We start from the raw sequence: 19,578 nt of genomic DNA, 5'->3' as shown, positions 1-19,578 counted from the left end.
TTTTTATTTTTATGTACGTAGTATTCAAACCGTGTGTTTGAATTTTTACAAAATATTATTTCTATGATAAATTCTTTATTGAGGAAACAAATTAATAGTTAACATAATAGTTAATATTTGATGTATATAGATAAACACATAATATACAGTTAAAATGTTAAAAAGTTGTGATTTTTATAACTTATTTTTGTTAATCATACCTTTTTATTTTTTATTACACCTAAATAACTTCTTTTTGTAAATAGCAAAATTGTAATTTTATTATATACTACGTACTTTACTTAAATTATAGTACGAGACAAAAAAATCAACCTCGAAGTAATTAATAATTTAAATAAAACTTGTAATTGATATATGCTTAAAGTACTCCAATCAACCTTAAAGTATATACTTATATTATTATTATTATTAGTACAATAGAAACAAAAATGATTCCACCTATTTCTATTTCCACCCATTTTCTTCATCCATAGCTTAGCTTGTACATACAACTCCATAGAGGAAAACAACAAAGAGAAAGGAATCATGCGATTGTAATCCCGTGACTCTAAAGGACAACAAAGTAATTTCACGAATCATAACCATAGCCGTAGCCGTGGGAAGGAACTAACAGTCTTTCTCTCTCTAGTTTCTCTCTCTACACCAAAATAAATTTAAAAAAAAAAAAAAAAGCACACCACGTTAGTGGAATCTCAACTAAACTCTGTTAAATAGAATAGAAGGTGAAAGGATAACATAACGCCACCATGCAATTCCACAAACTTTTTATTCATTCTCTCTCCTAATTTATATTAGTATTCCCATAATGCCCCTGTCCAATCGTCGGCAATTAATTTTGTTGTCGTATGAGGAACAAAACTACAAATAAAGAACACAACCAAAGGAAAGAAAAAAAAAATTTGATCAAAGGGACCCTTTTTTTTTTCTATCAACCTTTGTCAAAGTTTCAAACCACACTTTTTTGTTTGTTTTTTATGTGTAAAAAACAACAACAAAAGGAGGGGCTTGTTGTTGTTGTTTGTTTTTGATGTAGTTGGTGGGGTGCGTAGGATAAGCTACAAAGTTGGTTAAGGCTAAGAGAATAGAAGAAACAAGAAATGACAAAATATTTAAGATTATGCTTTTATTTTAACATAATAACACACCATTTAATTGTGTGTGTGCTATTTAAAAACATAAATGCTTAATGGTTTTTTGGTGACCCTTTAGGTTCATTAGCATTTGTATAAAGTTTTCTTTAATACCCACTTGAGAATTTTCATAAAGTTGTATGCTTTTTCATTTGGGGTGGCTTTAATGGAGGCCAATTTTGGATTTGAGAAGAATTGGGTTAGGAAGGTTGTGTTCTGTTTGTGTTTGTTTTTGGTTTTGTCGGCTCCTTTAACTTGTGCTGGTAGAACCACCCTTAGCACCACCACCACTGGCGGCAGCGGTGGTTCAATTCAGAAACTTGAAGTTCAGAAGCACTTGAAGAATTTGAACAGGCAACCTGTTAAGACTATCAAGGTAGAGATTTTTTTTTACTTTCTCACTGCCACTTCTTTTTCTTAGCTTTTTGTTTCCTTTTTCCCCTGTCACTTTTTCATTGATTGCTTAACGGTTTTATTTATTTTTTCTAATTGGGATTTGTAAAAAATAAAACTTTTTGGGTTTGAAAGGAACTTTACTCTTGGTTGCTCTTGTTGTCTCTCTTGGGAGTTGGGACTTCCTTTACTCTTTTTCATTTGGAGTAATGGAGAATCAACTATTGCTATTGTTCTTTCAATTAAAACAGAATCTTAGTATTATAGTATACTTTTTCTTGGTGTCTCTCTTTTGTAGCTTTTGCTAAGAATTGTAATAATTCTTTTTGTTTTTAGATTTTTTGGACCATGCATAAACACAGTTAATTTTTTGCAAGTGATTGTAACTTGTGTGTTTACATTTTGGTTTGTGAATGCAGAGTCCTGATGGAGATATTATTGACTGTGTTCATGTTTCACACCAACCAGCTTTTGATCACCCTGACCTCAAAAATCACAAAATTCAGGTGAATTTCCATTTTGCTTTGTCATCTTATTCTTAATTAATTCAAAATTTGTTGTATCTATCTTTTAAGGGTAATTTGGTTTTGGTTTGAATTCCAAACAGTAATTGGTTAATTTGTGATATAGGTGAGGCCAAATTTCCATCCAGAAGGGAAAACTTTTGGAGAGAGCAAAATCAAAGCCTCTTCAAATTCCAAGCCTATAACTCAGCTTTGGCACAAAAATGGGAGGTGTTCTGAAGGAACAATTCCTATCAGAAGGACTAAAAAGGATGACATATTAAGGGCTAGTTCTGTCCAGAAATTTGGAAAGAAGAATCAAAGAAGTATCCCTCAGCCAAAACCTGCAAAACCCTTACCTGACATCATCACTCAGAGTGGCCATCAGGTACTGCCACTGTCATGGTACTCTTGTCTCTTAAAATGAAACTACAGCAACTTCATGTCACTGCTGCTAGTTACTAAGAAAGTATTCTCATTTCTTATTGGGTTTAATTTCTTTTTAATTCCTATAAATTTTATTTATTTTAGTTCCTTTAAAAAAAATTATCAACTTTTAATCTCTACCTTGTGTAAAATGGGTGTTACAGTCCATTTTTAGAAATTAAAAACATCCCTTTAATAAAAGATAAACACTAAAAAGGCTTAATTGCATTTTTGGTCTCTCTTTTTTAACATATTTATGAAAATAGTCTCCTTATTTTAAAATTGAACTTTTTGTTCTTTTTATTTTCACATTTATTGTAGTTTTGGTCTAAAACATGATTTTTACAATATTAGTCTAAAAAATGATGATTTTTACCCTAAAGTTATATTTTCTCTTCAAATTTTATGCTCAAAATCACCATTTCATATATCAAAATTCGAGTTTGAGACAAACTCCAACTAATGTGAAAATAGAGGGACCAAAAAGTTTGATTTCAAAATGAGCATATTTTCATGAATATGATAAAATAGATAGACAAAAATATAATTATAGAGATTACACATAAAAATTCCATAAATTTATAGAGTTGATTTTACAGTTTTACAAGCTAACAACATATTTTAACTTATTCTTGTTCTTACTTTTTTATTATTTCAAAGCCAGTAAAAGGGGCAAAAACCTGTATGAGTATATTCTTTCTCATTATAAGTCTCTTTTATGTGCAAAATAAAAGAGAGAAGTTGGTACATAGTACATAAGTAACAAATAATAGTTTTCTCAATAGATAATCAATAATTGATATTTCAAGATACCCATAATATCAAAAATTGAATTTTTCACTTTAGGAAAAGTCTGATCTTTTATGATATGACACTACTATGCCATTTGGTCTATGTAACTGGTCTCACATAACATGAAAATGCTTTGGTTGTTATAATTCTCCTGATTTTATGTATTTGTTTTATTCCTTTTGATTTTATTTTTTTGGAGTATTTAGCATGCCATAGCTTATGTGGAGGGAGATGATTTCTATGGAGCAAAAGCAACCATAAACGTTTGGGACCCAAAAATTCAACAACCTAATGAATTCAGCCTGTCACAAATGTGGATTTTGGCTGGTTCCTTTGGTCAAGATCTCAATAGCATTGAAGCAGGCTGGCAGGTATATCATTTGAAAGTTTCTTTCTATTATCATCTTTTGTCCTAAAAATAATTTTCAAATTCATTATCTTCTCAAAGATACTCCCTCCAACCTCACATATAAACAAAAAAAAAATATATGTATTTGGTCTCAAAAGGAAGTATCTTTTTCAGAAGATAATGAATATTAAAATATATAAAAAAGTACATGTATGTCTGAAAAGTACTTTATAGCTTATATAAATACATGTATTTTTTTTCTCTTTATGATTTATTACTTATCTTCTAATTTCCTGTTTCTGTCCTTTCTGCTCTGGCAATAATTTAGGTCAGTCCAGATTTGTATGGTGACAATAACACTAGACTCTTCACTTATTGGACAGTGAGTTCTCATTTCAATCACCCCATTTATTTTCTTCAAATTAATATTTTTCAGTTTCTCAATCATTTGATGAAGTTGTTTCATTAATGCGACAGAGTGATGCATATCAAGCAACTGGTTGTTATAATCTTCTTTGCTCTGGTTTTGTTCAAATTAACAATGATATAGCCCTTGGAGCAAGTATATTCCCACTTTCTAACTATGGTTCTTCCCAATATGATATAAGCATTTTGGTCTGGAAGGTACATTTATTTTATCTTTATATAATGTTATCTTTTGTCAATGAACATTGTGGAAAGAAAATATGCCCCACACATAACAAACACTTCAATTATAATATTAATATATTTGTTTTGTATAGGTACATTATATTTAATTTTAAATTAAGAGAATCTCTTGACACTTAACTCATTATATTTGAATGTATGTATGCATATATGTGTGTCTGATGTTAGTTACAATCGAAATTGTGATACCGTTGCAGAAACCTCTAAAACAATTATATTATAGTTGCTATTGAGATTGCAGACCACAATTTAAAACTAAATGTGTACTTTTCCTATACACAGGCACACACATCGATGATCATAATTAAAAGTTATTTAAAAAGTCATATGATACCATGTTTGTCCATGAATTTAATATAGAGCAATGCCATCTAATGTTATATATCTATATATTAAAACTAATGTGTAGGACCCAAAAGAGGGAAATTGGTGGATGCAATTTGGGAATGACCATGTTCTAGGATACTGGCCAGCTCCTTTATTCTCTTACCTCACTGAGAGTGCCTCAATGATTGAATGGGGAGGTGAAGTTGTGAACTCTGAGTCTGATGGTCAACACACCTCAACACAAATGGGAAGTGGACATTTTCCTCATGAAGGTTTTGGAAAAGCTAGTTATTTCAAGAACATTCAAATTGTTGATGGTGACAACAAACTAAGGGCTCCAAAAGATCTTGGTACTTATACTGAGCAACAAAATTGCTATAATCTCAAAACTGGTAGTGCTGGTGATTGGGGCAGTTATTTCTATTACGGTGGTCCTGGAAGAAACCCTAATTGTCCATGATCTTTTATGTTCAAAGTTTACGAACTAAAATATAAAAAAAAAATAAAAAAAAATTTAATCGCAGTTTTGGTATTTATTTTTTCACTTGCTCACATAATTAGTTCTCCTTTTTAAAATCATGTTTTTTGATCTCTAGTTCAATTTTTTTATTCAAAATTGGTGATGGGACAAATTTTAATTAATGACCTGTATATTATAAATTTATCTTGATTATTCTATGTCAACAAGTTTTATACTACATCACCACTTTTTGATTCAAAAATTTGAGTGCGAGAAAAAATAATTTGATTTAAAAAATGAGGATTTATTTTGTGGATTTAGTGAATATAAAAATATCAAAATTGTAATTATGCAAAAAAAAACAAAAGTTTATTTTGAATTGATCTAGTGACTAGTGTAGCTAGTAAAATGGGCTACCACTTAGATAATTTGGTTATGCTCAAAAATCTCTTTGAGGTCTCCAAAAATTGTTGGAGAAAAAGGGTGATCGGTTATTTAGATTGACAAGAAAAATGTTTCACCATTGATTTCCTTGTTTATATATTTATGTATAATATATATATTTGGGTATTTTTGTTTTCTCCTTTCTTTGGAGCTATGAAAGGGGATGGGGTGTTATAATGTGGACAGAATATTCTCTAGTATGGGGACAGTGAAAATGTATTTATTATTTTGGTACCATGTTGGATTAGTGGAAAGGTGTCTTAGTAAGAATATTAATTTATGATTTTGCTATTGCTATTGCTTGTGAGGTTTGACATTAATGTGTGACTTTTTAATTAAAAAAATGAAGGTAGAAACAAAAATTGAGATGCATGCACTTGAGATGGACCGGGGCCTAATTAAGTCACTTCACACCTTAGTGCTAAATTGATGGTACTAAAGTATGATATTGGTGGGGTAATGTGGTTCACGAGCAAACCATTTATTGGGTGGTGTCTAGGTGGATGCATACCCACACATATAATTAATCTATTTTTTTTATTAGATATGGATAATTTAACAGGAATATGTACACGTATGAATTTTTCTCTAGACATTGTGTTCTTATTTAATTAAATGTATGTGTAAAAAGTATCCTAAAACAAGAACACAAAATAAGGCATCCTAAAACATAAACTTTTTTTTTTCTTTTCATTTTCTTAAAATAAAATTTTTTCTTCATAGTTTTGGGTTGGGTTTTTATATTGTTATTATTGAAGAAAAATTAATGCATTTTGCTGTAAACAAAACTAGCAATATTAATAAAAGATTGGATACTACCTAAAATTTTAGCTACTAGTTAAGGTATGAATAATTAATTTTTTTTAATAAATAACTAAATTTTCATGTCTCCTAAGAAATTTTATTTTATTTTATTTATGAATAAAAAGTGTTAATCCATAAAATGAATTCCTCAATAGAAATCTAACACATGAACTCATTGCTTTATCATGAAATACAAGTTTGACAAATCCTAATCACAAGAGCCTAACATTGGCTTATTTCATTGTATGCTCATTTTCAAATGACATGAGTATTGACTGCTTTTTTTTATTTCTTCCTTTCAGATGGGAAAATCAACAAGTAAACTATCAAATTTGTGTCATATTTTGTACGACGTTGTCAAATAAGTGTGAGATTATGAATATTTCAAAAAGTTATTTGATTGTGTCAAATTTTACTTATTATAATTTGTGTGAAACAATTAAAATATATCGATGACTAAATTGATAGTAAGTGGTTAAAATATAGAGATCAAATTGATAGTAAGTTGTTGAAATAAAAGACAACATGACACTTTAATAGAGTTAAAGACCTTTTTGAAATCTATTATTTATTATCTATCATAATAATTAAAACAAAAACTCCAAAATTCTTCATATATTCTCCAATATTTGTCAACTCGCCAAAATTCTGATGTGGCACGTTCCAAATTCATCTTCTATTCCATTATATTTTGTTTCTTCATTATATAATATAAACTTTTTTCAGTTGTCCAAGTACCATTATTTTATATATTATATAATTTCAGCTTTAATTTATCACTCAATGACTCATCAATACACTTAAAAAACTCTAATTACTCATCAAAACTTTTATTTCAATAACTCATGCAAAAAAATACAGACCATCCAATATCTTCAAATCATCAGAATGAAGAATTTTGGGGTTCTTTTAATTATTATAATAGATGAATAAGTTTTCTTCCCTATGTTGAATGTGTCTTCCATAACATTTTTTCTTTTTATAATTAAAAAAACACAAATCATAATTGAAAAAAAAAATGAATAATATTAAATATTTGGAAATAAATAATGTATAATTATTTTATTATTCACTCGAAACTTTCTATGTCTTAAACATTTTTTTCTTGCCTATAATTTTTTTCAACCACTCTTGAAGTTTCTTGACCGTGTCAAATAATTATTTGAAAATTTCAAGGCACATGTGAATGAATTATTTCAATATTATAGATTGAACAAACTATCATTCATGAATGAATGTTATAATATATTACAAAATACATAATATTATTTAGTATAATCTTATACCGACAGTGAGATTGAGAGAATTACGATAAACATATAAAATTGAAAACGTGAAAAATTAAATAAATAGCTTCTAACTATTTCATTATTCACTCGAAACTTTCTACGTCTTAAACATTCACAAACTTTTATTGCCTATAAATTTTTCCAACCAATCTTGAAGTTTCTTGACCGTGTCAAATAATTATTTGAAAATTTCAAGGCACACGCGAATGAGTTATTTCAATATTTTAGATTTAACAAACTATCACTCACAAATAAATGTTTAATATATCACAAAGCACATAATATTATTTAGTACATGCTTAGATCGACAGTGAGATTGATAGAATTACGATAAACATATAATCTATAAATTATATAAAATCTAATGAACATATAATCTATAAATCTAATGTTTCAAAACTAATATAAATTATATAAAATGAAGAAATATTATATATAACTTTAATAATAAAGAAATACATAACTATTTAACAAATATATTATTAGAAGAATCACTTCAATGAAATAAAAAAACTTGAATTAAACCAAGTACACATTTAAATATATTTTGCATGAATTGAATTAGTCAACAATGTTTTACTTTTTCTTTTACTAAAGCAAACTTAGCTTATATACAATTATTCAAAAATATATTTATCTTTAAGTACATAAACACTTGAGTATATTTTACTGTAAAATAAAATTTACATTACTTTTAAACTACATATTATTGTTATTTTATATTTAATAATATATTGAATTCTACCGTGCAACGAATGGGTTAGTATCTAATATTCATAATTTTAAATACCTATTTTAGAGCATTCAACAAAGTTAGAGATTAATTTGGTGGATTACTCGAGAATCAACTTATTAAGAGAACAAGAAATCACATGCAATCTTTAAAAAAATAAATAAATTACACAACCAAAGTGTCCCCTACACTACTTTGTCTCTGATTTTGATTTTGTTCCTGCCTCCGGCTCTAGAGACCAAATGTAGTAGTCTTAACATTGCTCGTTCTTTTTCTTTTTAGTCCTCTTTTCTTCTTTATTCATCAAAGAGATTTGGTTTAAAGCTATTTTTTGGCATAAAATAACTCATCTAAGTCGTAGAATTTTAATTTATTTGAAGTTTGTACTTCACGTGTTTGTTGAAATATTTGAGAAAGACTTATTAAGTCAATATCGTATTTTTAAAAAGGATTTTATGTGAATTTACAATCTCAGTCTTATATCAGAAACTATGTCAATATGTGGTTAGATTGGTCATATCAGAAACCACGTATAGTCGATGTGTACGAATATCAATAAGTACATTTTTCATACATGAATGAAATTAAAAATTGTAGATCTTATATTAATTTTTATCATTCGCTATATCTAGAAGAAATCAATCTAATTGTTAAGATTAAAATTTTGATTTGATGATTTTTAATTGACTTGTGTAATGTATCATTAACGTGTTTTAATATCTTATTGATCTCAAAATATAGATGGATAATATGAATGTCTATTCTCATTTTAACATTGGAAAGGAACTTATTTTTCAATTAAAACAAACATGACACAAGCAAAATTAGGAATCCAAACCGGTCAACAATAACACATATTTGGCAAAAGCATCTCCCGTTTAGTTAACTTCTCTGAAAAATGCTTCAAAGAGTAATTGTAGAATTGAACTAATATAAAAACTCAAGGATCTTGAAACAAAAATAAAACAGAGGTCCAACAATTTGATAGTAAGAAAATTCTACCTATCGAAATAATAGCCGCAATTACTATTGTGTCATATGTTGGATTGGATCAAGGACACTCTCTACCACTACTTTGCAAAAGAGATGCTATCCAAATGTTTGGATTAAATCGCCTCTGGCCATTCAATATTTGTTTTTTCAACCTCCAGTTTTCAAGAAAATAGAGTTAAAGTAATTTGAAATTAAGTTCGGAAGTAAGTAAAATATATAAAAAAAGAAAGTATTTTAAAATTTAAATTCAGATTTTTTTTAATGATTTGTGATTTGAGTTCAATTACTTAATTATATATAAATATTATTAAAAATTATAAAAATACTAATATAATTATTGACTAACATTCACCAAAGTATAATTTTAATAAAATTATAAAAAAGAAAATAAACAACATTATTTGACATCAACCCAACCTAAGAGATCGGGAAGATAATCGAATTTCCCATAAAACTTCTCCAAAATAAAAGGGGAGTTAAATCCCACCAATCAAGCAAACTTGTTGGCACACGTGAAGTTATGTATATACATATTTTTTTTAATCTTTTGCTTCTTCAAGGGAAAATTGTCATAGCAATTTTGAGTTTGAGATTCAAAGATAAATAAATTCTAATTAAATATTATTTCAGTCATACTCAAACTCGGAATACCTTAACTATTTAAACTCAACTAATTTAACAATACTTTTATTTATAGTAAATCAATAAATAATACAATATTATTGTAACCAAATTAAAAAATCATTCAAAGATTTTTAAAATTGAATAATTCAAACTACTACTTCGGTTCCTAATTATTTAACTAATCCAATATTCAAATGATACTGAAAAATAAATATCAAAATAATAAATTCATCAACTTTCTTTATCAAGAATGAATTCATAAAATGAAAGGTGATATCAGTTGGAATTAATTTACCAATTCATCCATCAAAACATACTAAAAACAAATATAATAATGCTCTAGCGTGGAATTCAAATAAGCATATGAGTATATATATGGACATTAAGACCAAACGTAAATCTTCACAATCTTAGGATCTACAACATCTTACTTTATCAATGATATTAGGAATAACTAGATTTATGCTTTGTTAGTCTTTCGACGACGATTTTGAATAGTCTCTAAGCATCCTAAAAAGAAAGGCGAATGACGAGCATTGGCCCATTGACTTGTGGTTCTTCCTTAACGTAGATTCCTTATGTCCTAAAAACTCTTTAGATGGGGAGCAACGGAAATATGCAGTGTGCCTTTAGATAGGGTTCCCATTATTCTCAAATGGGTCATCTAACATCCATTCATATAAAAGTGTGATTGATTGCAAAACCATTTCGAAACTCAAGATGTCGTGGTGATTGCTCTATAATTGCTAAGTGTGATTGTTTGGATTTGTGTGTAACTGTTGATTGGTTTTGAAACCCTTTTAAAAGCTGAATTTTGCTGTTTTTCTGCTGCTGTCTGATGTGTATACGAATACATAATGTTGTATTCGAATACATACATGTTGTTTTGTTACTGACTTATTGTGTAGTCGAATACAGACTGTTGTATTCGAATACAGACATGCTGTTTTTGCTGTTGAATGCTGAAACAGCCTTGTATTCGAATACATAGATGCTGTATTCGAATACAACAGTGTTGTTTTGTTAAAAACTTCACTTTTCAACCTTGTTTATGCATGTTTGGCATATGGAAACCCTTTTAAGGTGCATGCTAAGTTGAAAGGCTATTTTGTGCATTTAAAAACTTAAATGTTATGTGTTAATTGTTAATTTCGGTTGGTGACCCTTTACAACTATTGTGAAAATCTAGGCTTTGCCCTCAGATGAGAACCAGGACCATCCTACCAGTTAGTACCATGTGGATGGGAATGTAGTTGGACACACCTGACTGGAGCTATGTTAGGAGGATCTTGCGGGGCGTGTGAAGATCACTCGGGATGTATAGTTTTTTGTAGAATGATCAGATTAGGTTGACGTATAGGGATTAGATGTCTTTCTTTTGGGATGTGTTTATTTTAATTTGGAAGACTGTACCTATACCAATATTGTCAGCTTGACATTTTATTATTGATGGGTTCCATGTACCATTCTTTGATGTGTAAATACTTTGGATTCGTATTTCAAAAAATATTCCGCTACTTGTAAATTCTGTTGACTTATTTGTCGTTGTGTTACGACTTAAATATTTATCCAAAAGTATTTTCTTCTTTATTCCTTTGTTTTTATAAATTTCTTTTGAAAAAAAAAATACACTCGCGCTGTTTAAAAATCAGGGTGTTACAATAGAATTCCGATAATGTCCTTGTTCAAATTTGATTGCCTTCCACTTATCTTTTTTATTGTCTATAAGATAGCGAGAGTACCTAGATATATCTTCAAACTTCAGAACATTATTTGCAAATGACATATCTCCCTAACAAAGATGAATATACTTTTTTTCCTTCTGAATGTGAACATTGTGGGGAAAATATTTTTCTTGAAATTTCTCTTTAAACCTATCCCAAGATATAGGAACTCCTTTTGTTAGTAGACTTCCTCTAGCACAATTACACCAATGCTAACATCAAAATCTAACATATAAATGGCAAAGTACACTTTTTGACGTTCAATGCACCAGATAACTCAAAAGATTTTCTCTAATTTCAGCAACCACTCTTGTAACTCAATTGGATCAAAACTACCTCGAAAAAATGGTGGATTGTTTTTTCAAAATTCAAAAAGTCCAACATATTGAGGGTCTACGACTGCCACCAATCTAACATATGGTCCTATCAAATGCTAGAGAGTCTTTGTCTTATCTCCATGGTTCCAAATTTGAAGCCAAAAGCTTCGTCAAGTGTATCATTTGTCCCATGTTTCTTATACGTCATAAATATGCACACAACCAGTTAAACACTGAGTTGGCCAATCCTAATAGGCAATATAATAGTATGCAAAATTTATGACTATAACAAGAAGCCTACTTACAAGCCTAATATCAAATGAGGCTGAACCCTACTTACAAGCCTTCTCACAAAAAGGTTCCACCAAAACTATTTCTTTGTCTATTGCAACAAAGAAAAAGTATTATGCCACTCAACCAACACCAAAGAAAAAGAATTAAAAAAACCACTCACAAATCTTTAAAGCCATCAAAATCAATAACCCATCCTCCATTTGAGGCTACCTTCACAAACCCAGTTCAAGAGCAGAGAACTCCTGAAGATCCAGATCTTACTTCACCTCCCCAAAAGAGTATCCTCCTATTGAGGTCGTTCTCGAGGAAACTCCTCCTCAATTCATGGAGGATGGAGAAGAACTTTATTGTGATCTAAATCTTATTCATCGCCAATTCTAACCTTCTAGAGCCCCTCAAGCTGTAGAAGAGAGGGAACCATCTCAAAATCTCAAAGATACATTCATGTTTCTACCATATCCACTAGTAAGCCCATCTGAAAATCTTCAAATGTCATGCACTATGTCAAAAAATTTCTATCCCCTCAAAAGGTTACCCTTGATGTTGATGTTCCTCTTGTTATTCATGTCTCTACTCCATTGATTGATCCCTTAGCCCCCCCCCCCCCACCAACCCACAATGCACCTTCCAAAACTCCTTTACTCGAGGTTACTGGTCATTTTGGTTCCATTGATTCATTTCTAGAAAAAAGATCCCTTAGTCCCCCCCAAACAACCTACAATGCACCTTACAAAACTCCCCTACCCGAGGTTACTGGTCATTTTAGTTCCATTGATTCATTTCTAGAAAAAAAAGTGATAACTCGTCTCAGGACAAAGGTATAAGCTCCTAGAACAAAAGTGCAAGTGTAAATGCTATTCCACATGGCCAACGTCGCCATATGTTTGATAAGAGGACATAAGCCAAACACAATCAGAAAGAACTAAGGCTTCTGAAAAAGATAAGAAAATATCAAAATAAACTCTTTACAATTTTCACATCTTTTCAACAAACCATGGCTCAGTTTGGCCTTCTTTGGGAATGGGTCACTAAACACCTTATAATCACCATTGCTCCTGGATATCATCCTCCTATGCTCCAAGTCCAACCTCCACCTGCAGATCTACTTCATCCATTTACCTCATCCTCTTATGACGACTCCTGCCCATTCAAGTAGCTGAGAAGACAGTTACACATTTTTATGGTTGACAAATTCAGTGGGAGAAAAACTATAATCAACAAATTGTCAACTTTTTGTACAAGAGGATACCTTTTGAAACTTTACATTTCAATCCTCTTTTCTTTATGCTAATTATTAATTATGTTTTTTTGCTTCTTTTTTGAACCTTATTTTTGTAATCAATGCTTCTAAGAAATGAAGTCACATTTTGGTTCAAAATAATTATCTCAAAAACAACTAGGCATACGTTGAGGGCGAGTAGTTTCTTTTCAAAAACAAAAAATACAAATATGATTGAGGGGGAGCATAATCATTACATCACATAACTTATTTTATTAAAATCATAATCTAAATAATTTTGTCATCATAAAAAAGGGGGGAGATTGTTGAGACAAAGTATCTCTATATTATTTTAATGATAACAAAATTATTTCAAATATTATGATTATCCTAATTATCTAATATGTTCTCTTGGGTGTATCTAAATTAAGAAAACAGGTTACTCATCACATTAAAAGAAGTATATCTACATGTCCTCTAAGCTAGAGGATAATAAAGTCACTACGCCAAAAATGACATTTTATAGCGCGTCTTTTAAAGCACTTATTAAATACAAGCGCTACTGTAGAATTTTTTTAAAATAACGGAGGATACAACGACGCTTTTTTGACAAGTGTTGTTGTAGGGTCATATACGGTCACATAGCGCTTGCACATAATGCTTACAACCCTTTTACAACGCTTTTTGTAAAAGTGTTGTAAATTGAAGCGCTATCCCATAGCTTTTACAGCGCTTTAAACACAAGCGCTGTAAAATGTAGCGCTCCCACCTTATGTTACATGGCTTTTAAATCAGGTACTGTATTTATTAATTTGTTGTTGTCACTAAAACTAATAAATTGTTACAAAATAAATCATATAAAATCTATTCTTTTTTGAAATTTGTTGATCTGTTCTGTTTTGAAATCAGACTTGGACCTTGGTTTCTGTTTTCCAATATTATATATGTGTACTATATATTGGGATAATGTTATCAGTAGCTTATTATTTGTGTACTATATATATAGGTCATATAATATGGACGGGAAATGGATGTCTGTCAATCGATTGTCAAAAGAGTATGACAATGGAGTGAAGGAGTTTGTTGAGTTTGCAGTGTAGAATGCAAAAGATCCAAATAGAGTCGTTTGTCCTTGTTTAAAATGTTGTTTTAGAAAACACGTTAGAGGAGATGAATTGGAAGGACATTTAGTATGGCATGGAATTGATCAAAGCTATACATGTTGGATAAGACATGGTGAGAAAAAATAAAAAGAAACATTAATTTTGAGAATGGTTCGACATATGCTTCAACTGATTTCGACACAGATACATATGAGCCGGACCCAGTTGAGGAGATTACAAAAGCAGTTGAAGAAGATCTTCGAGATTGTCCTAAAATGTTTGAGAGTTTGTTGAGTGATGCAGAGAAACCATTATATAATGGTTGTACTAAATTCACAAGACTGTCGGCGATATTAAAGTTGTACAACTTAAAAGCGAGTTATGTATGGTCTTATAAAAGCTTCATAGAATTATTAACACTCTTAAAAGATATGTTGCCAGATGACAATGAACTTCCCAGTCGAACCTACGAGGCTAAACAAATTTTATGCTCTATTGGCATGAGTTACGAAAGGATTCATGAATTACTAAAGGCGTGTCCGAAATGCAATGTCTCTCGATATAAGAAGAAAGAATCTACTCCAACAAAAGTCGTGTGGTATTTTCCTATAATACCAAGATTTAGGCGCAAGTATCACAATGAAGAAGATTCAAAACACTTGACATGGCATGCAGATGAAAGAATTAGAGATGGAATGTTTCGACACCCTGCAGATTCCCCACAATGGGCAAAAATTGATCACGAGTATCCTGAATTCGGGATAGAGTCAAGAAATCTACGACTTGCACTTTCTACTGATGGAATGAATCCACATGGTCTTCAAAGCATCTCACACAACACGTGGCCTGTGATTTTGTTGATTTATAACCTACCTCCATGGTTATGTATGAAGCGTAAGTTTATGTTGTTGTCTCTGTTAATTTCTAGACCTAAACAACTGGGGAATGATATCGACGTATACTTGACTCTTTTAATTGAAGATTTAAAAAATATGTGGGAGACATGTGTGGAAGTTTATAATGGGTATAAGAAAGAATGTTTCAATTTGAGGGCTATGTTGTTCGGCACAATTAATGATTTTCCAGCATATGGTAATTTATCAGGATATAGCATTAAAGGTCAATGTGCATGTCCTATATGTGAAGAGAGTACAAAATGGATGCGGTTGAAACATTGTAAGAAGAATGTATTTCTTGGATATCCTAGATTTTTACCTTATAGTCATCAGTATCGTGGGTGGAGAAATGCATTCAATGGAAAATCAGTAGAAGGTAAAGCTCCTTTAGCACCGACTGGATATCAAATACTTGAAAAAGTACAAGGTTTGACCAATAAATTTGGCAAACCTTTTGCGGGAGAGCTGGTCAAAACTGGGTGGAAGAAAAAGTCAATTTTCTTTGAATTACCATATTAGAAGTCATTGTTTATTAGACATTTCCTCGATGTGATGCATATTGAAAAAAATGTATTTGATAGTGTTATTGGTACGTTACTCAATGTACCAGGAAAGTCTAAAGATGACATCAATGCAAGATTGGACTTGGTCGATATGGGAATAAGAAATGAACTGGCTCCAGTAAAGAAAGGAAATCGCACATATCTACCTCCAGCCGCTCATACTCTATCTAGAAAGGAAAAAATTGTTTTATGTAAATTTCTACACGAAGTTAAAGTTCCAGAAGGATACTCTTCGAACATTAAAAATTTGGTTTGTTATAGGTATTTAACTAATTATATTGTAATTTACAAAAACTGAATTTATATTGTAATTTAACAAAAACTGATCAGAACATAAACTTTGTAATTTTACTGCGCTTTTGTCAATAAGTGCTATAAAAAGCCATTAAATAAAATAAGGAGGTCACATAGCGCTTGCACATAATAAAACAAAGAAGCCTTTTAAAGCGCTTTGTGGTAAAGCGCTATAAAATGCTTTTAAAAAAAATAAAATAATGAGGTCTTTTACAGCGCTTTTTCAAAAAAGCGTTGTAGTAGGGTTTTATATATAACATGTAAAAGGGTCACATAGCGCTTGCACATAATAAAACAAAGAAGCTTTTTAAAGCGCTCTGTGGAAAAGCGATGTAAAAGGTTTCTTGCACATAATAAACACAAGAAGCCTTTTAAAGCGCTTTGTGGTAAAGCGCTATAAAATGCTTTTAAAAAAAATAAAATAATGAGGTCTTTTACAGCGCTTTTTCAAAAAAGCGTTGTAGTAGGGTTTTATATATAACATGTAAAAGGGTCACATAGCGCTTGCACATAATAAAACAAAGAAGCTTTTTAAAGCGCTCTATGGAAAAGCGCTGTAAAAGGTTTCTTGCACATAATAAACACAAGAAGCCTTTTAAAGCGCTTTGTGGAAAAGCACTGTAAAAGGCTTTTAAAAAAATAAAATAAGGAGGTCTTTTACAGCGCTTTTTCAAAAAAGCGTTGTAATAGGGTTTTACATATAACAGTAAACCGCTTCAGTTTCCTCTTCATTATGTAAACTTCATATACGCTTGTTTCCTCTTCCTCTTCATTCTCCTTCTCATTGCGAACCCTACGAACAATATTGCATTGTTACTAACCCATATTACGTAAACTTCATACGCTTGTTTCTTGTTCATTATGCTTGTCATTGCGAACCATCTTTGTTTCTGCGAACCCTACTCTCCATTACGTAAACTTCATACGCTCGTTTTTGCGAACCCTACTCTCCAACCAACTGTTTGTATTTCTGCGTTGTAACCCTACTGTTCTTCTGTTTTTCAGATATTGTATTTATTAATTTTTTGTTGTCACTAAAATGCATGTTGAACTTATACTGCTACATACTTAGACTACTGCATGTTGAAGTTATACTGAACTGCATGTTGAACTTGTTGTAGACAAATGGATACCAACAAGGATTTAGAGTGTCAAAATGAGGAAGTTGTCAACCCTAAGACTTATGAAAATGAAGTCAAACGTGGTGCAACCATCATGCAAATTGTCATAAAAGCAAGGAGTAGTGGCATAAAATTTGAGGTATACTATACTTTGTTTGCTGTTTATTTTTTATTTTTTTTTTGAAAACATGTACTAACTATATGAGTTTATTAGGTTGGATGGAATGAGAGTGGTCAGCCAATTGACCCCAACAGTTCCATGTTTGTAAGTTATATTGGGGCTGTTGTTCGTCAGAATATCCCCATCACAAGTGACGATTGGAGAGATAAGAGGTTGAAGGATGCGAAAGATATACTGTGGGCTGATATACAAGTAACTTTTTTGATCCACTTTTTTGTTACTTATAATTTTTTCCATTGAAATACTTTACTCAAACTATATCTTAATTTTGTTTGCAAACTGCTTTTGCTGTTGGCGAGGTAAGAAAGGCTTACTTGTTGAGAGTTGCCGGGAAAATACATCGGGGTTTTAGATCTCACCTCTCAAATTGCTGTCTAAAATATCGTGAAGGAAATAAGAATGTTGAAGTTCCAAAAATATATAAACATTATATATCAAATGAAGAATGGAGCGCAATTGTAGCAAAACGTTCAGACCCCACGTTTGTGATAAGTGATTAATTTATTAGCATTTGTGTTTAATTATTCATATTCATAAGGTATTTTAAATTTTTACACGATTTTTATTTTTTTTATATAGAATATAAGTAAGGCAAATTGTAAGACCCATAATTTTAAAGTACCATTTATGTATTTTTGGTGTATTTTGGATTTTGGCTCGGAGGCTTTTAAGCCAAAGTTAATAATATTTTGGAGTTTTATAATCAAAAGGATATTTTGATGCCAATTAAAATTTCTCGTCGATAAATAAATTGAATTTAACTGCGATGAATCCTTTACGGAGAATTTAATGTGTTTCGGGTGAAACGGTAATTTAACAAATATCTAGATTTTGAGATATTTGTTAAGTTATATTTAATATTTTTATATGTGTTTGTTTGGGGGGAAAAAGAAAAGAAAACTAGAAGGAAGGAAAAGAAAAAGAAAAAAAAGTATATAAAGGAAAGAAGGAAAAGGGAAGAAAGGAAAAACAAAGGAAAGAAAAAGAAAGGAAGGAAAATTTGAATTTCCATCTCCTTCCTCTGATTTACCGCGGCCAAAATTCCATCCTTCTCCCATTTTCATTTTCGTCGCTTTCTTTTCTTCAAAACTAGTAACCCAAGGTTAGGTGAGAGTTAGAACAAGGATTTCGCAACTCCACTCTTCCTCTTTGATTCGAAAACGAAGAAAAACGGTATTTGAGATCCAAACACAAACCCCTCCGTTTCTTCTAGATCCAAACCTCATTTCTCGAAGAGATAGAAGGGAAAGTTGCTCACTACCACGCTACGGTGCTAGGGGACCAACTTGGAGGCGACGTTGCGAGCGAGGATTTTTAACGGTTATACTCGCGGTACCGGAAAACCACGTTAAAGCTAACGCTAAGGTAAGGGCTCCTTCCAAACTTCTAGTTGCATTAGGGACTTATCTGTGGTTGTGTGGGAAGGAATTTGTTAGGGTTAAATGCATCGATTTGGGGAAAAACGAAACTAGTGCGTTATGGGTAAAACCTTAGAGTTAGGTTTTGTTTATAATGATGAATGTTTCGTGGTAAATGAATTTGAATGTCATTGTGTATGATTATGAGTAAATGAAATTTGATGTATCTGGGTGTTATGTTGGCTTTGATTTGTGTTCGTTGTATTTGGCGTGTCCATACTTGATGTTTGTTAATTGGTGTGGTTGTTGTGAATTATGGTTTGAATGTGAGAGTATGATTGAGTTTGTTTCTGTGGAATTGAAAAACCATTAGAGTAAACGAGTATTAAAAATGGGGAATCTTTTAATACCTCGGTTTACTTAATGTGCTTTTGAGGAAAAGGTTTAAGTTAACTGGGCGTTGAGGATGGGGAATCTCTTAATGTCTCGGTTACTTAATATTTTGTTTTGAAAACCGTTTAAGTTAACTGAGCGTTAAGAATGGGGAATCTCTCAATGTCTCGGTTACTTAA

The 19,578-nt window shown here is 31.0% G+C and overlaps 1 protein-coding gene across 1 annotated transcript; it reads left to right on the top strand.

Annotated features, from left to right (window-relative positions):
• Positions 1-1,138: 1,138 nt before the first annotated feature.
• On the top strand, positions 1,139-5,112 carry LOC101495276 (protein neprosin-like). The gene is made up of 7 exons (XM_004488531.4): positions 1,139-1,506; positions 1,943-2,029; positions 2,154-2,414; positions 3,451-3,615; positions 3,922-3,975; positions 4,071-4,217; positions 4,672-5,112. Exons 1-7 carry the CDS (start codon positions 1,297-1,299, stop codon positions 5,047-5,049), a joined length of 1,302 nt encoding a protein of 433 aa, XP_004488588.1. The 5' UTR covers positions 1,139-1,296; the 3' UTR covers positions 5,050-5,112.
• Positions 5,113-19,578: the final 14,466 nt, after the last annotated feature.

Source organism: Cicer arietinum, chromosome 1 (genome assembly GCF_000331145.2).
Source record: "Cicer arietinum cultivar CDC Frontier isolate Library 1 chromosome 1, Cicar.CDCFrontier_v2.0, whole genome shotgun sequence".
Classification (NCBI taxonomy): domain Eukaryota; kingdom Viridiplantae; phylum Streptophyta; class Magnoliopsida; order Fabales; family Fabaceae; genus Cicer; species Cicer arietinum.
This window is presented reverse-complemented; position numbering and strand designations above follow the sequence as displayed.

Excerpts from the sequence above, each read along its gene's own strand:
- LOC101495276 (XM_004488531.4), top strand. The coding sequence starts at position 1,297 with ATGGAGGCCAATTTTGGATTTGAGAAGAATTGGGTTAGGAAGGTTGTG. Across the intron at positions 1,507-1,942 it reads AACCTGTTAAGACTATCAAG|AGTCCTGATGGAGATATTAT; the intron begins GTAGAGATTTTT and ends TTGTGAATGCAG. Across the intron at positions 3,976-4,070 it reads GACTCTTCACTTATTGGACA|AGTGATGCATATCAAGCAAC; the intron begins GTGAGTTCTCAT and ends TTAATGCGACAG.